The 17,656-nt window shown below is 45.5% G+C and overlaps 1 protein-coding gene across 4 annotated transcripts in view; it reads right to left on the bottom strand.

Moving 5' to 3' along the window:
• Positions 1-13,324, bottom strand: part of LOC119975881 (E3 ubiquitin-protein ligase RING2-A-like) — a 40,531-nt gene extending 27,207 nt beyond the window's left edge. Inside the window, exons 1-2 of one of the 4 annotated variants that reach the window (XM_038815777.1) lie at positions 13,186-13,324; positions 638-837 (exon numbers count right to left, since the gene is read on the bottom strand). In XM_038815777.1, the coding sequence (XP_038671705.1) occupies positions 638-766 (129 nt within the window). In that variant the 5' untranslated portion in view covers positions 767-837; positions 13,186-13,324. Of the gene's footprint in view, positions 1-637; positions 838-13,063 lie in introns of all 4 variants that reach the window. The other 3 variants (XM_038815781.1, XM_038815776.1, XM_038815778.1) reach the window with 3 other exon arrangements.
• Between the last annotated feature and the right edge of the window lie 4,332 nt (positions 13,325-17,656).

Genomic DNA, 17,656 nt, shown 5'->3' with positions numbered 1-17,656 from the left:
TCACAAAACTTACGATTTGAAACTATAAATTTCAGCATAATGTTTAGTCTTTTATCTCCACAATAACAACACTGTTCTTCCTTTCCTTGACTTAAATTTACATTAGGGTCTGAACACGTCAACACAATTCAACTGGAAAGGGTTGGCAGCCGCAAATGTAACGTTAAAGAGATGCATATGGCTCTGAAGCCACAGGCTCCACCGCTTGTTCTACCACAACCAAGCCATTAATGCAGGAATGGGACAGCAAATGAGCAGGAGAGCGAGTCAGGGCAGCTGACTATTGCTAAACCTCCTGAATGATGCCAAGAGAACTAGGACTGCAAAGGCTTCTCCTTTCAAGTAAGTAGAGATGTGTTGGTGACCAGGGAAGAAGGAACCATAAAAGGTATGTTTTAAAACAGAAGAGAAAATCAAACTGTTTAACTGCAATAGATACTGAGCTGAGGACCATTGTATAAAACATTTAGCTCCTTGTTGGAAGCTTACTGCTGTGCAAACATATGCAATTTTAAAACGTGCACTGTACAGCAACTAAAACATTGCAAAGGGCTTTCCTTTAAAAATAACTGTGCATATTTCTCATGCAGACATGCAAAATAGACACAAAGGGATATCCCCTCTGCTCCACACGTACCTGCGGGGTCCTGTGTAGTTCGTAGAGGCTGAGCTGCCCTGTTTTACTCACCTGTGGGGTCCGGTGCAGTTCATAGAGACTGAGCTCCCATGTTTTACTAGGGTTCTGAGTATTCACCGGTGCTGCCATAGTGACTGCAGCTTTTGCTTTTAATTTTATTCTAAAATGAACGAATGATGACTTCTGCACTCTGTTTGGACCTGGAAGGGAAAAAGGACAAAGACAATAAGATAGCATTTATCAATGCCACTTTATAAAATCAATTACAAAATATCCACATACCTAAGAGACAAACAAATGTTGGAGAAAAATGGCAGTGAGCTGTCCTCCATGCTTCCCAAAGCCCGTATTAAAATAGGCACACACCCAACTTTTTGACAGGTGGAAAGTACAAGGCAAACATCACCTAAAGGTCATGGTAGGCTCCTCATTGTTTGAGTATGTCAAAACTGGAAAAAAATGATTTCATTGACTTCTGTGAGCCCTTTCGTGACTGAAGAGTCCAATGCGAGATTGGCATGAATGGCCACAGGACTGGCAATTTATGTTATTGCTGGTACTCAGGGCAACAAGGCCACTTCTGGTCTTCCCCTGGATACAATGGCTACTAAAAGTTTTACACAGATGATCCAAAGAACGCATGCAGCAACTACTAAGGAATAAGCTTTTCTCAATCAAAGGAAATATCCTCACAAGGGTACTGTTAAACGACCTACTCGCAAATGATGCCCTCCCACAATCACCGTGGTTTTCGGGGGCCTAGCCATCGTGGATATGCAATAAGACAACTACAAGAAAAGTACAAAGAGTAATGTCAAGATCCATATATGCTGTTCGTAATTCTAACCAAAGCTCATGACACTGCAAGTCAACCTGGTGTAAGGTTGCTCTCCAAGCTAGGATGTCCAAACAAATTTGTTAAAATCCTGTGCCTACTGCATGATAGCATGGTGCGAAAGGCCTCAAACAATATCTCCGATGCAGCGAAAAGCAGAGGTGACTGCAACTCTTTAATCCCTTCTTTGCTGCAAAGCTGAAAGATACCACTTGAGGCATGCCTGCAAGCATCAACATTAGGCTCCATTCAGACAACTAAAGTACAATATCCTAACTCTGTCTGCAAACGTAATGCTCAAAGTCTTCCACCAGCTCGGTTTGGCATGTGTCGGCTGATGACATAAACCGCAGAAACAGAAAGGTCCTATGGGTAGTCTTAACAAACAATAGCGACAGAAATTGCTAGAATTGGCCTCAGTGTCTCAGGTTAGGGAAGGGCAAAAATAATCCTGATATCAACCAGTGATCCCTGCTACAAAGGTATTCAAGTGCAGGTGAACTTGGCCAATTAGGGGCAGAATCCTTCAGCGTACCTCCTCTACAATCCCTGGTGACACTTTGTCAGCCTCACATATGTAGATTGGACCCTTCAGCGAGGTAAAGGAGAAAGACCAGTACCTGTGAAACTACTTCATAGTGAAATAAATGAGCAGAACCCTCAGAGACAGCATGTTGACTTATTAGTATCGAGAGTATACGTTCTGCGATTTTACAGCCATCAATGCCAATCAAAAGTTGGGGATTTGGAAAATTCAGAGTGGCATCTCGCTGTCAGGAGAACTCTTTAAAAATAAATAATATTTGAGTTTTTTAAAATTACAATAGGCCACCAGCTATTATTCACATTATTCAACCAACTTGCTCACAACAGCACAGCCTAGTTGACAGATAATTCTGAGTGTACAAATTTATAGTCTACACTGTGACAAAGAACCGGTCTAATATTAGAATCACACAGTAAATATCTTCCAACAGGAACTGTCTGATTTTGTTAGTTTAATCTTACAAGCAGCTCCCTTTGGGTTTGCCCAATAACCCATCCCTGTGCTTCTCAGACGGAACCTCGACTCCACCACGTTTTTCCCCTACCCTGTACTGTTCAGATTTACTCAGACTCTTTTACATCTTGCCTCAGACCTACATATAAGGTCCTTTTCCTGCACCTTTCTAATCTGTCAGTTCATTTCACCCTCGTCTCTTCACCCTTTGAAAAAGATGACTCAATAGTCCTTTCACAATCTCAGAATATCTCAAAGTGTTTTACAACTAAATAAGTATTTCTGAATCGTCGTGACCGTGTTTTAAGAAACACAGCAGCCATTCTGCACACAGGCAGTTCCCACAAACAGTAATGTGATGACGGAGAGATGATTTTTAAAGTGACACTGATTCGAGAGATAAATACTGGCCAGGGCATAAGGGGAATCCATCGTTCTCTGAAGTTAGCACTGAGAGCAGTCGGGGTCTTAATTTAACATCTCGGGCTGGATTTTCCAATCACACCTGCCCCGGGACCGCAAATTCCCGCCCGAGGTCAATGAACCTTTCAATGGTCCGTGAAATTGTCCGTCCTGCCTGTGACAATTTCTGTAGTTATCAACAGCACAGCTCTCCTTCAATATTGCACTGGAGGTTGAGCCTAGCGTTAAGTACTCAATTCTCTCGTCCGGGACTTCAACCCATTACCTTCTGATACAGAGACAACAGTGCCACCAACTGAGCCATGGCTAATGCATTTATAGACCATGTTCTAGTCAGGGTTAACTCCTGCTTTGGTAGAGTTGTTATCACTAATGATATGATCAGGCAAAGAATTGGTGTCACGGCATCCTGGGTTTATGCACGGTGAATTCCGCACGCCTTCGTGTCTCACCTCAACCCTCAGTACCTTGCTTCCTGATAGAGGAGGAGATCTCAGAGCATTCCCAGCTATCCATCCTTATCTTGGCTACCTGCCTTCCTTTCCCTCTCCCACTTCCTATCCTCTTAAAAATTATGAGGGAGGGGAATGGAACAAATGTTTACATTTATGGATCAGATTCTAATCATCAGCCATTATTGGTGCTTGTCTAGTGGTATCACCCTTTGTCTTAAATATGGATTCTTATCACAGAAGAGAGCAAATTTTTTAATTCATTCAAGATAATGAGTTCTCAGAGCTTCACCTGTAGTTTCAACTTCCAATGTTTGCACCCACCTATTAAAATTGTTCTGTTTATCCATTAAAATTCAAAACAAGTCTGTCCCGGCTGTTTCCTTAAATTCCAAAACTTTTGTGGAGTTTGCACATTCTCCCCGTGTCTGCTTGGGTCTCACACTCACAATGAGGAGGAATTAATTAATGACCTCATAGTTAGGGATCCACCAGGGAGTTGTGACTATAGTATTGTAGAATTCAAGATTCAGGGCAGAATTCTCCGCTCCCGCAAAAAATCGGGAAGGTCGCCGTGAACGCGGGCGAGTTTCACGACGGCCTCGGAGGCCGCTCCTCTCACCTTATTCACCCCCATCCGGGGGGGGCTAGGAGCGGCCCTCCATAACTCTCGGCCGCCGGGCCTTGACGCTTGCATCAAGGCGGCGCGCCGAGAATGACGCAGCTGGCGCGCCTAAGTGACGTCAGCCGCGCATGCGCAGGTTGGCCGGCTCCAACCCGCGCATGCACGGCTGACGTCATGACGGCTCAAACCCGCGCATGCGCAGTCTTCCCCTCCGTCTTCCCCTCCGCTGCCCTGCAAAACATGGCGGCTTGATCTTGCAGGGCGGCGGAGGGGAAAAGAGTGCATCCCTTTGAGACGCCGGCCCGACGATCAATGGGCACCGATCGCGGGCCAGTCCCCTCCCGAGCACGGCTGTGGTGGTCACTCACCGCTCCACCCCCCACAAGCTTCAAACGGGCCTTTGGCACCCATGTTCACGACGGCAGCGACCAGGTGTGGTTGCCACCATCGTGAAATGGTCGCAAACGGCAGGCCGCTCGGCCCATCCGGGTCGGAGAATCGCCGGTCGGCGTAAAAAAGGGCGAGCGGCGATTCTTCCGAGCGGGGGTGGGAGAATCGCGGGAGGCGCCGGGGGGGGGGCGTGAAATTAGTCGCCCGGCCCTCCCGCGATTCTCCCACCCGGCGTGGGGAGAGGAGAATCGCGCCCTCAGTTTGGGGGTGGGAAAGTGGAGTCCCACACTCGTGTTCTGGAATTAAACAAAGGAAATTACATAGACTTACGGTCAGATTTGGCCCATATAGACTGGACAGGAAGGCTCAAAGGTAGGGCAGCTGATGAGCAGTGGTAATTGTTTAAGGAGATACCTAATTCCTCACAACTAAAATATATCCCAGTGAGGAAGAAAGATGGGAAGAGGGGTAAAAATCATCCATGGCTAAACAAGGAGGTCAAGGACATTATAAAGACAAAAACTAAGTTACGTCATATTGCAAAGGCCAATGACAGACTGGAAGATTGGGAAACTTTGAAACACAAACAAGGGGATACTAAAAAAGTAATTTAAAAAGGTAAATTACGAAAAAAAAACTAGCACAGAATATCAAAAAGGATAGCAAAAGCTTCTAAAGGTACGTAAAAGGGAAGAGAGTCACTAAGGTGAATTTCGACCCCTTGGAAGATGAAACTGGTGAGTTAATAGTGGGAAACACAAAAATGGCAGCGATGCCAAATCAATGTTTTGCCCCAGTTTTCGCGTTGGAGGACACTAGTACCATTCCTATTGGAACGGGCAGTTCAGAGGCAACGGAAAGGGTGGAACTTGAAACAATTTGCATCAATAGGGAAACGGTACTCAACAAACTCTTGGGATTGAGGGCAGACAAGTCCCCAGGGCCTCATGATCTACATTCTTCGGTGTTAAAGGAAGTGGCAACAGAGATAGCGGATCCATTGGCTATGATATTCCAAAATTCCATGGACATGGGAATGGTTACAGTGGATTGGAAAAATGCTAACGTAACGCCCTTATTCAAAAAGGGGAGGCAGAATGAGGGAAATTGCAGACCAGTTAGTTTAACATCTATTATTGGAAAATTGTCAGAATCAATTATCAATGACGGACTATCAGGATAGTTGGAAAGCCAAAGTACTATGCATCAGAGTCAGCATGGTTTTATGAAGGGCAAATCATGTTTGACTAATTTGCTTGAGTTCTTCGAAGATATAACAAGCAAAGTAGATAATGGGGATCCTGTAGATATAATATATCTGGACTTCAGGAAGGCGTTTGATAAGGTTCTACACAGAAGGTTGATTTAGGTTGGTTTAGCACAGTGGGCTAAATAGCTGGCTTGTAATGCAGAACCATGCTAGCAGCGCGGGTTCAATTCCCGTACTGGCCTCCCCGAACAGGCGCCGGTATGTGGCGACTAGGGGCTTTTCACAGTAACTTCATTGAAGTCTACTTGTGACAATAAGCAATTATTATTATTATTCACAAGGTGAGATCACATGGGATATGGGGTAACTTATTAACTTGGATAGAAGACTGACTGACGGACAGGAGACAGAGAGTAGGGATAACTGGGTCTTTTTCTGGATGGCAAGGTGTAACTAGTGGGGTGCCACAAGGTTCGGTCCTTGGGCTCCAGCTATTTGCAATCTATACTAACAACTTGGATAGAGGAATAGAAGGTTCTATAGCCAAATTTACATATGACACAAAAATAGGCGGACAGTAAGTTGCAATGAGGAAATAAGAACCTTACAAATTGATATAGATAGGTTAGGAGAATGGGCCAAAACGTGCCAAATAGAGTTTCACCTGGTTAAGTATGAGGTCATGCATTTTAGTCGAAAAAATGGAAAGGGAGAGATTTCGGGGTGCTCCGGTGAAGAGGGATCTGTGTAAGAGTCACAGAAAACGAGCATGTAGGTGCAGCAGATAGTAAGGAAAGCAAATGGAATATCGGCATTTATAGCAAAGGGAATTGAGTATAAAAGGTAAAGAAGTGCTGTTGCAACTATACAAGGCATTGGAAAGACCGCACCTGGAGCATTGTGCACAGCTTGATCCCCTTATTTGAGGAAATATATAGTGGCATTGGAAGCAGTTCAGAGGAGGTTCACTATATTGATTCCAGAAATTAGGGGTTTGTTGTACGAGGACAGATTGAGCAGTTTAGGCCTGTACTCTCCAGAGTTTAGAAGAATAAGGAGATCTTATTGAGGTATACAAGATGTTAAACGGTATGGATAAAGTAGACATGGACCTGATGCTTCCTCTTGTGGGGCATTCTAAATCAGGTAGAGCATCTCCTGCCTAGAACACATGACCTAGGAGCGGGAGTAGGCAATTTAGTCTCCCGAGAGGGGGAGGGAAAGAGATGGGGGGGGGAAAGAGAGATTGAGGGGCAAGAGAGAGCAGAATGGAGAGCGCTGTGGAGACGGAACCGGAGTTCCTTTCACTAACAATGTCTGAATACTTCTGCCCAGTTCCCTCAGAAAGCATCACGCCAGCATCAATCAATCACCGATCGATGACTGGCCAACTGTCTCTGGCCAACCCATCGGTTGCCAGTTCACCAATGCATCCAAGTCCCTCCAAACCTGGTTACTATGACCCACCGGTGCCGAGCAGTCTGACTTCTCTCAAAAAATAAAACCTTGGAACACAGCTTCCTGACAAGCAGGCTGCTTAAACCAAGAACTGCAAACTGGACAGAGGCAATCTTGTTCTGAGCCCAAAATTAAGAGAACCATTCAGAAAGCACAAGAAAGATGACAGTATCAAGTAATTGCAAGGGAAGTTGTGGTTCGTAAGGTACAGCAACACATGCTGTTCATCCAATAGCATTCAAAGAATCTGTTCAATCAACACTCAAAAGAACTCAACACCATCCAGGACAAAACAGCCTGCTTGATCAGCACCCCATCCGCCATTTTAAATATTCACGTCCAACACATATGCAGTATCAATAAGATGCACTGCAGAAACTCACCAAGGCTCCTTCGATAGCACTTTCCAAACCTGTGGCCTCTGCCACCTAGAGCAGCTGGTGCATGGGGACATCACCGCCTGCCAAGTTCCCCTCGAAAACCATACACCATCCTGACCAGGAACTATATTGTTATTCCTTCACGATCACTGGGTCAAAATCCTGGAACTTCCTAACAGCATTGTGGGCATACCTGCACCAGATGGACAGTTGTGACTGAAGATGGCAGCCCACAACCACCTTCTCAGGTTAATTTAGGGATTGAGAACAAATACTGGCATAGCAACACTCACACCCACAAACAAATAAACAAATGCAACCGTTGACACATATATGGCGCATGCTATATAAATATATATATATAAATAAAATGTGACCAACAAACTTATGAACTTAAAAGGGTCAGGTAAGCTTCTATTCCTTGTGTCAAAGCAGGAGAAAAAGCCCCATATTCCAATATAGCAAGGTCAAAAATGACCAGTTACCAGGCTTAACCACTCGGCCACAAGTAATTCCAATTGAAAACCTGTGCCACTGATAAATGTTAATTTTAGCAGACCTTTCATTCTCACTGGTCTCTTGATTGTACATTGTAACAAATTTTGTTCTTTGCCCTCTCCGCCCAGATTCTCAATTCTCCCTTACTCCTCGACACTTCCTGGAGAAATTCCATTTCTTTTAGATTCCCTCTCTTTACGGATGTCCGACTTTGTTAAATATTTTCACTTCCCATAGTTACAACTTCTATCATATCTGATCCCCGTATGAACTCTGTACAAATCAAATCTGATTACTCTCTGTACTTCCTCTATTGATCTATCTGCAGTTCCTATAGGCTTCCCCTGTCCTATACAACCTCTCTGTATTTCTTGTAGATATCTCTACATTCCTCACTCCGCCAGATCTCTTTATACTCCATAGCTTGCTCATTTTTTTCACATCATTCATTAATGATTCCTTCTCAACTATGTGCCTGAACATATAGATAGATCCCTTCCTGCATCAGCGGAGTTCCTTGTGCTGATCCTGTTTGCCGATACCTAGATTCCCATTTTAACAGGTATTTGTGCTCCCCATACAATAACAATGTACTTCAAATGAATCCCTCAATATCACATAGTATTTCCACATTTGCAGTATTATTTTATCAATTACCACTGTGGGGATTGAACAGCAACAGCGTGGGTGGAACCCACCTGGGCCATTCCAATAAATTAGCCAGTCACAGTGATTTTTTTAAATCCCATTCCCTGTTCATTTTCCATAAGCCTCAATATCTACCCCACTTTGAAATTGCTCTGCTGGCTTTGAATCCATGATAATCCATAGCGGGCCGGCGTATTCTGGATTCATAATCCTCTGCTGAAAGTCAACCGTCTACTCCTAGATCCAAATAACATGTTTCCATCTCCCACAATGACTCTGATTTTAAAAAATTGTGGGCAGTTTCAAGCTGTTTGCCGGAGACAGCTTTGGAATCAACTGCCTAAACCTCATTCATGCGATTTGTTTCATGTCAGGTGAAGCTTTTTTTAAAATTCTTTCATGATATGTAGGCATCACGGGCTGGGCCAGCATTTATTGCCCTTGAGGGGGTATTTAATGAAATCAAAATCGCTTATTGTCACGAGTAGGCTTCAATGAAGTTACTGTGAAAAGCCCCTAGTCGCCACATTCCGGCGCCTGTCTGGGGAGGCTGGTACGGGAATCGAACCTTGCTGCTGGCCTGCCTTGGTCTACTTTCAAAGCCAGCGATTTAGCCCAGTGAGCTAAACCAGCCTCTAAGAGTATTCAAGCACATTGCAGCCGATCTGGACTCGTATGTAGGCCAAACAAGGCAAGGACAACAAATTTCCTTCCGAAAGGAAATTAATGAACCAGATGGATTTTTATGACTTCTGACACCAGATTTTTTTTCAATTCAAACTTCACCATCTATCGTGGTGGGATTTGAACCTGTGTCCCCAGAGCATTTCCCTGGATCTCTGAAACACTATTCCAGTGACAATACCACTACACCACTGCATGCCCTGGTAACTGACATCCCATCAGTCCAAGCTAGACACAGGGTCAGACCAATTTTACCACAGTTCATTCTGCCTCTGACCAAGTTAGCTGCTTCTTGATCAGAAAGTCCAATCCGTCCCTTTCCTGTCCAAATATCTCATTTGTAATATACTGTGGTGCAGCTGATGGTAAAGTGGAAATTTTCAGGCACACAGGCATTTTGAAAGCATTCCCAGAAGGATTCAAGTTCAAGTACAATTGTGGTGCAGAATCGATACCACACGAACTGCAAACACCAGCAATACACCCGGAGGCATCATTTTGAGTTAAGCACCACCAACAGAAGGTGCGAATGATTAAAGGCTTGTCAGCGATTAGATCAAATATCATACTAAACTGAAGCATCGACTGTAAGATTATACCTTTGCGCTAATTAAACGTAGTCACAACAGTCTATCTTAGTACTTCAATCCTAATTACCAGTATCCAATCTTATTGCACATTTCTTTCTGAATTTCCCGTGCTATCACGCAGTGTAAATCAGCTACAGCTCCTAATTTTTCTTATTTGAATCATATTCTTAGTATTCAGCCTAACTCCCCCTATCCCACAAACATCCCCTGAAGGCTTTCTATTCCTGTTCTGTATTCTTGCATCTAGATTTTGCAACAAGGTTATTGAGTAACATGGATTCAAACGGACACACCGGTAATTCCCAATATTACAGTAAAAGAGATAACTTTTGATCACTCTCCACTGCAGAGCAATTATTTGTACTTTCATTGACACATGTACGACCTCAATTGATTTATCTGCAGTTCTGGCACACTCCTCTGCTATACAATCTCTCTCCATTCCTTGTAGACATCTCAATACTCCTCACTCTATTTCTTTAACATAATTTAGTAATGGTTCTTTCTAAATCTGTGTCCTGTAAATGGAGATCGACTTGCCCGGTGAGTGCAGCTCCAATAACACTCAATAAGTTCAAACACATCCAAGACAAAGCAGCCCACTTGATTGTTACCCCTTTCACAATCAATCCCACCACTGACAATGACAGCCGTGTGTACCATCCACAAGATGTACTACAGCAGTGTTCTTCAAAGTCAGGGGCACGACCCGCAGGAGGGTCGGGCGTGTGTCGGGAGGGTCGCGGAGCCGTTGTCCGCGGCGCTCCCGAACAAGCAAATCCCCGCGCAGCAGCCACAGATATGTTGAAAAAAAAATTCAGCCGCATTGTGCATGTGCGCCGATCATAGTGTCCAAGTTCTGTAGTGGTTTTTATTCATTTAATTTTTATTTTTTTCATTTATTTTATTCATTTTATTTTATTTTACTTTACAAGTTCGGGGGGGGGGGGGGGTTATTCATTTTTTTCATTTATTTTACTCATTTTATTTTTTATTATTTTTACAAGTTCGGGGGGGGGGGGGGTTATTTGATAAACTTTACAGGAAAAAATTCAGAACTATGAACAGATGGACACTCCATACTTTCCGACATCAGAAGGCTTCACCTTCATCCAACAGGTTCCATTGGAGGAGCGCGTACGAGGGCCAAAGGGACCCAAAACCATTTCCTCTATTTTTGTCAGCAGCAAACAAGGCAAGATAAAATGGTGGGTCGTGCAGGTCGGCCGGAGTGGGTCGCGAAGGTCGGCCAGCGTGGGTTGCGACGATTGGCCGGTTAGTAAAAATGGGTCCCCGGAAAAAAAGTTTGAAGCACACTGTACTACAGGGACTCACCGAAGTCCCTTGGGCAACACATTCCAAAACCATAGCCAAAACCATAGCCTCTATCAACTAGAAGTTCAAGGACAAGGACAGCAGATACCTTGGGATCACCAACTGTCAGTTACCCTTCAAGTCACTCACCAGCTTGGCTAGGAAATATATTGTCATTCCTTCACCATCACTGGTTCAAAATCCTAGAATTCTATCCTGCCAACACTGTGGGTGTACCTACACTAGTGACTGTGGCAATTCAAGAACGCAGCTCAGCACCACTGAAGGGCAACTGGGGATAGGCAATAAATGCTGGTGAAGCCAGTGACACCCACATCCCATAAATGAGTAAAAAAATAAATTGCCTTCCTGTACCATCTGGGTTCTTTGATCATTGTCAAATAGGCTGGTACATTTTGCTCCATAAAGAATAAAAAGCAAACATTAATGTACTTGCTATAGAAAAAGAGGGTCAAAAGTAGCTCTTGAAAACAGTTAAGTTATACATATCTCGCCCTTCAGTAAATATCTCGCACTATGGAATTGTACAGAAATTACCATTCAACCTAACCAGACCAGATGTTTAACATCCAGACAAGCCGATCCATAATCAAGAGCCTGCCTTGTCCCTCTTTCTCTTTGCGCTGTGAAGCAACACTGCTAACCCCTGTGCTAGCATACCTTAAGCGAGATATGACGATTGTAGGCATTGACACTGACAACTGGGCGACAGTCAGTGATAGCCACGACCTCCACTGACTGGAGGGGCACTGGACAGGGTCCAGAAGAAACGTAGAGCTCAGCCTGCCGAGAAAAAGCCTCACAGGGACCAAAGGCCAGCAAATCATGAGTCTTCTTATGTCTTCACAGCAGGTAGCAGTGTTACTTTACAGTGCCAGAGACCTATTTCAATTCCCGATTTGGGTTACTGTCTGTGCGGAGTCTGCACATTCTCCCCATGTCTGCGTGGGTTACCTCCAGGTGCTCCAGATTCCTCCCACAAGTCCCAAATTGGACATTCTGAATTCTCCCTCAAGTGTACCCGTACAGGTGCCGTAATGTGGCGACTTGGGGATTTTCACAGTAACTTCATTGCAGTGTTAATGTAAGCCTACTTGTGACACTAATAAAGATTATTATATTATTACTTGGCAGTGGTGCAAATCACACACACAAAACATTTCTAGTCGTTATCGCATTGCTGATCCTGAGAGTTTTCGGTGTGCAAATTGGTAGTCATACATCTTCAAAAAAAAAGTACTTTGCTGGTCATCAAGCACAAGAGCTCCAGTGATCATGAAAACGTGGCCATGATGTAGATATGCCAGTGTTGTACTGGGGTGGGCACAGTAAGAAGTCTTACAACATCATATTAAAGTCCAACAGGTTTATTTGGAATCACCTCATGAAGGAGCTACGCTTCTTACTGTTCCCACCCCAGTCCAACGCTGGCATCACCACATCATGAAACGGTGCTACAGGAAAGCAAGTCTTTCATTTCTTTCCAGTTGTGGCAGTGTTTGATAAAGGTGCATGTTAAGATTTGCAAATCTTCTTTCCTTCCTCCTCCCCCGGCCCCATCCATCATTTCCATTCATGTTAGCGGAACACAAGGCGGCTACAATCGGCCAAATCTGCGCATGCGTCCTCGTTACCTGTCCATCCCCGGCGGTACGCAGGTGCAGCTGCCCACCCCCTGTCAACAGGTGAGTCTCTCTCCCTCCGCTTCCCAGGGACCCTGACAGCGAGCCGCCCCTCCCACCGGCTTTCCCTTGTGACGTTCCAACAGGAGTTCCCCAGGCAGTGCGCCTGCGCGACCCTCCTCACCTGCCGGCTTGGCGCGCGCGCGCGGCTGTCGCCCACCCCTGGAGGCTCCCACCTCGCGCGCGCTGCGCAGCCGGGCTCGAGCAGCCGCTTACCTGCCCCGCAGGTTCACTAGGCCCGGGCTTCAGGCCTTTCCGAGCCGTTCCTCGATTATACATATGAAACGGTGCAGTGGGGTCTGTCTTTTTTTACTTCCCCGTACCGCCCACTTCCTCACCTTCAGTTTATTTCTTATCTTTCTCTTGCTCCCTCCGTGTTATTTTTTCTCTCACACCCTCTCTCGCGCGCAGCCACAACAACGGCAAACCAACCCCCTTTCTCTCGGTACGACGTCACTTCCGATCTTTGCTGCCGCCCCTTACCGACCGTGGCGTCACTTCCTGTCTCCGCTGGCGCCCTCAAAGCTGACGTTATTTCCGTCTCCAACCTCAGCGCCGTCGGGCCTTAAAGTGGTGGGCATTTAGCCTCTTTAGGGTTTGATGGTAACTTCGTATTTTCCGTGGGAGAAGGGAGATGCTGCGCGGCATGTGACTATTTAGAAAACGTGCCTTGTGTTTTTAAAAGAGCGACAAAAGGTTATTCGATATAATGGTGCACACCTTTAAATTTTCCCACTGCTACATGCACCAATGTCAAAAATTAAGAGTTTTTTATTCCTCAGGCGTTCAGTTCACTTGTTACCTGTCACCACTTGTTAGCATATTGCGAGTGCACTGCCTGAGAGTGTAAATCAGACTTTCAAAAGGCAATTGGATAATATAAAATAAGGGATGCAGGAGCAGAGGGACTTAGGTGTATATCTGCATAGATCATTGAAGTTGGCAGGACAAATGGAGAGAACAGTTAATAAAGCATATAGTGTTCATGGCTTTATTGATAGGGGTATAGAGTACAGACACAAGGAGGTTATACTGAACTTATACAGGACATTAATTAGGGCTCAGCTGGAGTATTCTCTACAGTTCTGGGTGTCACACTATAGGAAGGATGTGAGCACATTGGAGAGAGAGTGCCAAAGAGGTTTAGGAGAATGGTTCCAGGGATGAAAATTAGAGAATTTATAGCGCAGAAGGATGCCATTCAACCCATCGGGTCTGCACCAGCCCCTGAAAGAGCACATTACCTAAGCCCACACTTCCACCCTATCCCATAACCCAGCCAACCCACCTAACATTTGGACACTATGCACTGTGAGGCAATTTGGCATGATCAATCCACCTAACCTGCACATCTTTGGACTGTGGGAGGAAACCGGAGCACCCGGAGGAAACCCATGCAGACATGGGGAGAACGTGCAGACTACGCACAGGCAGTGACCCAAACTGAGAATAGAACACAGGTCCCTGGTGCTATGAAGAAAAAGTGCTAACCACTGTGTCTTCAGTTATGAGGGTAGATTAGAGGTGTTAGGACTGTTCCCCTTGGAGATACGAATGCTAGGAGGAGGTTTGATAAGAGATGTTCAAAATCATGAGGGGACTGGACAAAGTAGATAGGGAGCAACTGTTCCTCCCTGTCAAAGAATCAAGAACGAGAGAGGGCGGCATGTGGCACAGTGGTTATCACTGCTGCCTATTGCACTGAGGAACCGGGTTTGAATCCCGGCCCTGGAATTTGTGGAGTTTGCACATTCTCCCGTGTCTGTGTGGGTTTCACCCCCACAACCCAAAGATGTGCAGTCTAGGTGGATTGGCCATTCTAAGTTGCCCCTTAATTAGAAAAAAAATAATTGGGTACTCCAAATTTATTTATTAAAATATTTTTTTAAAAACGAGAGGACACAGATTTAAAGTGATTTGCAAAGGAAGCAAATGTTATGTGAGAATAAAGTATTTCACACAGCAAGTTTAGGTCTGGAATGCATTGCCTGGAAGTGTGGTGGAATCATGTTCAATCAGGGCATTGAAGAGGGCATTAGATGATTACTTGAATAGAAACAGTATGCAGTACAGGGAGAAAGACAAATGGTTGACACAAAGTCATGATGCTCGTTTGGAGAGCCGGTGCAGACCCAATGTGCCAAATTGCCTCATCCTGCAGCGTAAGAATTCTGTAAATTATTTTAGGAGCTGAAATTTGCAGGGCTGGGGGAGTGGAACAAGGTCCAGTTGCTCTTGCAAAAAGATAGCATGGACAGTCTTATCAGTAAGGGAAATGCACGCCCGCAGATATGTCTGGTCAGGCCTGGACGCAGAGTTAAAGCGACTGGTCCAATAATTTAGTGTATGCCAGGAACTGCAGACGATCCTGCCGCTGTACCTTTTCACCCCTGGTAGTGGCCTTCGGTACGGCTTCATGCTGACTTTGCTGGCCCGTTTCAAAGCTCCGCGTCCTGATAATAATCGATGTACATTCAAAATGGCTGGAGGTCCACAGGATGTGGTCCATGATGTTAACATGTACTAGATGCTGTGGTATGAAGAGGCAAGAGTTCAGCTCCTTTTTCACCAACACACCTTTAATGGTTCAAACTCACTCTGCACAGAACTCTACAGATCATCACAAGCTCCAGAGTCCACCTGAAGCCCCTTTACATATCAGTGTCAATCATTGAACACTTAACATAAATGAGACAACTAATTGCAATGTCTCTTAACCCATTACTTAACACATGACTTTGTGAGCAACGATTGAGAAACTGCGACTATCATTTTGTACATGTGGTATCACTGAAATGTTAGTCACCGACAATGGCACGCCATGTACGTGTGAAGAGTTCGCGGGGTTCATGGAAACTAACGCGGTGCGGCATATCCGCATGGCCCCGTATCACCCAGCTTGAAATGGCTAGCCGAAAGGGCGGTGGAAATGTTCAAGTGAGGATTGAAGAAACAGACCTGAAGCTCCCTCTACATGAGCCTTGTCAGGTTCTTGTTTTGTTATTGAACCATTCCACTTGCCATGACCGCTATAGCACCGTTGGAACGTTTGATGGGCCACTGACCTGCCACAGCCTTGCTTTTCCAGATATTGGTGGGAAATTACACCACGGTCAAGAGCCAAGCAAAAACAGCCTCAGCAGTTCGTACCTGGTGACATAAACTATGTTCGGAACTCTGGCGAAGGCGCCAATTGGGTTCCAGGCAAGGTAGTCTGATATCTTACCAGGTTTGAGTGCAGGACTGCAAAATGGAGAGGCACCTGGATCATCTCCACACCAGAAAGCCAGAGATATGCAACTAACCCGGCTTCAGCTCAGACAGCCCCAGCACCAGCAGCTTCAAGGGAATTACTCAAAGGGGGAACTGATGCAGAAATGAAAGAGGTTGAGGATTCCGACTCTGACATGGAGACCAGGCATCGGGAGTTTCTAACGGTGAAAAGACTGATCTGCGGCCACCAGTGGTCATCCAACCTCGATGGTTAGCAATTAAATGTCGTTTGCCGTCTATATAAAATGTATAAATATATATATATATATACATATATACACCACCTCATCCAGCTCCACGTGCACATAAAGTGCAGCCACAGGCGAAAAAGAGCAAGCGTCCTCCTACTCCGCCTTCCTTGGAGGAGTCTTCGGACTTTGGGAGAGAGGGATGTTCTAACCCTGTGAGTCATGTTGAGTATGAGCTTCCACGCTGAGGGATGGGTGCCCCTCAGTGGATCCATGGACATTATGTGTAAACGTTCGGCCCGAGTGGGAGCTGAGCCGGGAAGTCCCGACTGGGACCTGTGCACATTGTGTAAATAATAGCTTGTTCAGTAAACAAACTGTTTCTTTTAGCCTCTCATGTGGATTCCTCTGTGGGATGTCCTGAGCTTGTGGAAGTATGATCTGAATGTCTGTCTTTAATATTAGCTCTTATCTCTACCAATGACACTTTTAAGGTTTGCACTGGCCATGTAACCACACACCCCTCAGTAATATCTCAGCATCTACAGGGGAGGCAAAGAGCGGCAGAAACTCTGGTGGCTGATGGGGGTTTGGAGGAAGGAATCAAATAAATGCAGCCTTGGTCGAGGTGTCAGGGTCACCTTCATGGTCATCCCCCGCCCTCCCGACTGCGAGATGGCCCCTCGGGCCGGTAAGGAAGGGGGGCGGGGGAGGAAGAACAATGAGGGAAAGACAACGAGCCAGCAGGCCAGGGCTTCGTTCAATCTATTACATGGGTCATTGACAGCGGCTATGTAAAGCTGACCTTCCAGCTCACTCCCAGGAACCGCAGTCCTGAAAGGCACGAGGGTGGTAGGGGTGGTGGGAGGGGGGGGGGGGGGTCACACAGAGTTCCAACACTTTCGCAAGAGCGGACACTTTGTAACTGACCTGCGACTGACAGGAGGCTCACTGCCTGCCTGAAAGAGGAGAGGGGGGGGGGGGGGGGGGGTCACGGATGCCTTGGATGCCACCTCACAACAGGAGAGGCGAGAGCCAAAGTGGCCCAGACTGACGTGGGAACCACTTTTTTTGTGTGAGCTTCACATTAGGATTAGTGAAGGGAGATAAATACATTGGCTGCGATGAGTAATGTGACAGATCTTTGGTCCGAGGAATAAGGAGATCTCATAGACCTTTGGAAAATCAACTGGGTGGAGGGAGAGGGTGATGTAGAGGTACATCTATGTAAATCATTCAAAGTAGAGACCCAGGTTAATAAGGGCATTAAAAACGAAACAGATAAAACTCTGTTCACATCCAGAGCAATGGGAGTTTTATTTTTAAAAAGCAGGGCAGTTGTGTTAAA

Source organism: Scyliorhinus canicula, chromosome 13 (assembly GCF_902713615.1).
Source record: "Scyliorhinus canicula chromosome 13, sScyCan1.1, whole genome shotgun sequence".
Lineage (NCBI taxonomy): Eukaryota > Metazoa > Chordata > Chondrichthyes > Carcharhiniformes > Scyliorhinidae > Scyliorhinus > Scyliorhinus canicula.
Note: the sequence above shows the minus strand (reverse complement) of the source record. Positions and strands in the feature narration are given on the sequence as shown.